Here is a 4072-nt window from a genome sequence, read left to right as displayed (position 1 = left end):
TCCCTTTTTTTCTCCTCATGTCGCACGCGATTGGTCAATATGTGTTTGTGCCGTGTGTTCGCGCTGCGCAGAGGAGGGGGTTACACTTGCGGCGCACGGAAGGAAAGAGAAAAAGAGAGTCAGTGGCCACAAGACAAACAGCATAATATTAAGGTAAAACAATGAGTGACACAAGAAAACGCAGCAAAATATGGGAGTATTTCACTGTTACAGATGAAACAAAAGCACTTTTTAATCTATATTTTTGTGTTGTGATTTGCAGTGTTTAATATTGTTTTCAAGTTGAATTTGTTTACAAAAAAATGGTTAAAAATTTGATAGAACAGCTCTGTTGAATAGTAAATAGTTGCTTTTTGTATTTTATTATAATTTTTATTCATTTTTCTGTTTATATGAGTGAAATAAAATCATATTTACAAAAAAACAAGTTTTTTTTATTAGTAATTCATTTTGTGCATAATTTTATATAATTGTTGATAATAAATTACTTAAAGCAACAAAACAACCTAAAGAGCAGTTTGGGAGCCGAAAGAGCCGGTTCTTTTTGGTGAGCCTATCCGAAAGAGCCGGCTCCCTTAAAGGAGCCGGAATTCCCGTCACTACAGGTTACTGAGATCCAGTGAAACTAGCACTGACATATTTCCACTGTCTGTATTCAGACGTATGTAGACATTATTTACAGAAAATAAAAAAGAATGAATACAAGAAAACAAAGTGTGCAAATTGTACTGAGGGGAATATTATAAGTATTGTGTAATTAAGGCAGTAATGACCATCACTCACAACAATAGTCTGATGGTGAATTATCTGTTACATAGTGATGATCTTATTGCATATAGAAGAAAGGATATCTTGTAGCGGTCCCTACAACAGCGAAATTGTCTGGGCCTTTTGGAAAAGCCGCTCCGTTGTTTGTCCAGAACTGGGTGGAAAGAGTGCTCAGGGTTATCCACGATGGATAGCTGCTTGTTGGGGGTCCTCCTTTCCAGACGTGTCCTGTTTGCAGCCAATGATGGAACCAGTCTTCCTGATATGTGCACACGTGTGTGTGTGGGTGTGTGTGTGGGTGGGTGTGGGTGCGTGTGTATATGCGTCTATATGTATATATTGTCGGCGTATATATATTCTTTAATAAATCTCAAAGTCTTTTATTATTATTCTCGTTAACCTGCATGTGAAGTCTGCTGCGCTCTGCAGAGTGGATCCATTGTTTTTCTTAACATGCCACCTAGAGAAGACGCCGTCCTCTGATAAGACCCTTTTCACAATGAGTTTCCCATGTCCGCAGAAGGATCTTATGGTTGACTTGAACCTAATCTGTTCTATTTAGTCTTTTCTGTCACCTAGGCATCCAAAATTCCAATAAATACAGGGTCTTTGCTAACTTACGGCATATTTGGTGGCGGTGATATACCGCGCTGGTCTCTTCGCGAAAACCGTATTTAAGCTTGTTGTCTGCTTCTTTGATACTAAAAGTAGCTGTTTTTGCAGAAATTACTTAGACACACACATACATACATATACACTACTCGTAAAAAATAAAAGAGCACTTTAAAGAAACACATTAGATACATCAGATGAAGTTGGATATCTATACAAATAACGACAGGGCGGTGCCTTAGGAACAAAAAGATGCCAGTAGAGATAATTATCAAGCCAAAATCAGCAAGAGGGGAAAACCAGCCAAAAAAGAGATCAAGAAGGAGAAACTTGAAATGACCTCCACACGTAACACCAGTCCTGTTTTGAGGGTTTTCTAATTGTTGCCACTGAAGTGCACCTGTTGTTAATTCCATGAACACCAATACAGTTGAAAGTGATTAACGAGGCCATCAGCTGATTAACCAACCAGAAAATTATCAGACAGATTTAATTCAATTCATGCCAGGCCCAATAAAAAAAGTGTTCCTTTAATTTTTGTGAGCAGTGAACATACATATTCATATTCATTTACTTTTCAAAAAATGATACTTCAGTGGGTCTTACTCAAAAGTTTTGGAAGTTGTGTTGTTGATTCAATTCAATTTTATTTATATAGCCCAAAATCACAAAGAAAATGGGGATGAGCAGTCACGGGTGATGGATACTCTTTTTCCAAGTAATTATTTGATATGTGTTTAGTTTAAACTTAAGAATTGCATTCTTGAATACAATTTTAAATTGTGAATATTCTGACTGAGACTATTTGATTTTTTTTTATTTCTGCTTGACAATAGAGAAAGTTCTCAAAACATATAAAAGGGCTTCTTCTTGTGTCTCTGCAGTGCTCCCCCAGAATTGGATGACTGAAGAGGAGGATTCCTGCAACCAGCAAAGGAACTTCAGAGTAGAACGAGGACCTGCACATTTCAAGGAGGAACCGGAGGATCCAGAACCTCCACATTTTAAAGACGAGCCAGAGGATCCAGAACCTCCGGGTTTTAAAGAGGAGCCAGATGATCCAGAACTTCTGCATTTTAAAGAGGAGTATGAGGAACAAGACATTCCACATTATAAAGAGGAGCAGGAAGAACAAGAATCTCCACAGATTGGAGAGGAACAAGGGGTACCTGGACCTTCACAGATTAAAGAGGAGCCAGAGGAGTTCTTAGTCGGTCAGTATGAGGAGCAGCTTAATCTGAAACAGGAGCCTGATGCCTTGCTGGAGATTACTACTTTTGAGGAAAATGAGAACAGTGAAGCAGATCTAAACAATCAACATAGCTTAGATGAAAATGATAGTCGAGATGAAGAACGAAGCCAGCATGAACAATCATCATCAACTACAGATGAAGAAACAGATCCACAGGACAGAGATCAGAGGAAGAAAACTCTCTCTGACTACATGGGTACTGGGTCTGATGAGAGGTGTTATATCTGTAAAGAATGTGGTAAAAGCTTTTCGGACATGTCTCATTTCCGAATTCACATAAGAATCCATGCAGAAGAAAAGCGATTTTCTTGTAAAGAATGCGACAAAAGCTTTAGTCGTTTATCCCATCTCAAATCTCACATGAGAACTCACACAGGAGAAAAGCCTTTTGCTTGTAAAGAATGTGAAAATTTCTTTAGCAATATATCTCATCTTAAAACACACATGAGAACTCATACAGGTGAAAAGCCTTTTTCCTGTAAAGAATGTAATACAAGTTTTAGTCACACATCTAGTCTCAAAAGGCACATGAGAACTCACACAGGTGAAAAGCCCTTTTTTTGTAAAGAATGTGAAAAAAGCTTTAGTCAAATATGTAATCTCAAAACACACATGAGAACTCACACAGGAGAAAGGCCTTTTTCTTGTAATGAATGTAAAAAAAGTTTTAATCAAATATCCTCTCTCAAAACACACATGAAAACTCACAGAGGAGAGAAGCCTTTGTCTCAGAAATAATGTGATACAAGTTTTAGTCAGTATGTAGTTTCAACAGATACATGAGAACTCAAACTAATGAAGTATTTTTTGTCAAACAATGTTACTAAGGTCTTAATGTGCTAATGAAACCTATAGCAACCTGAGCTGTCATTGCATGTACACTGAGCCAAAAGCTGATGCCCTTTTTACCACATTATGCAGTTACTTGTATTGAATATATGGAAAAAAAGATTTCTAAAGACTTTGATTGTTTTGATGACATTCTAACTTTCTATTGCAGTGTATTTTAGGTTTTCATCCTCTCTATGCCACAGTTATCAAAAGCAAAAAATAAACAATACGTTTCAATATATGTGTAAAGATACTAGAGAGTGAGTTTTACTGATTTTGCATGTTCTTGTGGTCTGTGTATTCTAGTAGAAGTGTTTCTCTGTTCTTTTTAGTCGTCAGTGTTCTGTTTCAATCTTTCCTGTGAAGAATAAAGTGGATGTGAACATCAGTCAGAAGTGTGGAGTCTTTCCCACAGTGTGGATTGTGATGGAAATTATGCATGTTATCATTCGTTCTATGACTTTATGTTTCACCAGCTTCTGACCTGTGTGCGTGCAGCTGTATACAATATTTTGTTTAATTCTTTGTCAGAAGACTACGATATCATGCTTGAACGTTCAGAGCTTTTTTCTCTTCTGCTTAAAATGTTGAAGCCAGAAAATCTGCAGA

The 4072-nt window shown here is 37.2% G+C and overlaps 1 protein-coding gene across 1 annotated transcript in view; it reads left to right on the top strand.

The window, feature by feature from the left end:
- The window catches only part of LOC112156800 (oocyte zinc finger protein XlCOF22), a 6377-nt gene extending 2522 nt beyond the window's left edge, over positions 1–3855 (top strand). The window contains exon 2 of the mRNA XM_024289170.2: positions 2265–3855. Coding sequence (XP_024144938.1) covers positions 2265–3370 — 1106 coding nt within the window. The 3' untranslated portion in view covers positions 3371–3855. The remainder of the gene's footprint in view (positions 1–2264) is intronic.
- The last annotated feature ends 217 nt before the right edge of the window (positions 3856–4072 follow it).

The sequence above is a fragment of the Oryzias melastigma genome, linkage group LG2 (genome assembly GCF_002922805.2).
Source record: "Oryzias melastigma strain HK-1 linkage group LG2, ASM292280v2, whole genome shotgun sequence".
In the NCBI taxonomy this organism is placed as follows: Eukaryota; Metazoa; Chordata; class Actinopteri; order Beloniformes; family Adrianichthyidae; genus Oryzias; species Oryzias melastigma.
This window is presented reverse-complemented; position numbering and strand designations above follow the sequence as displayed.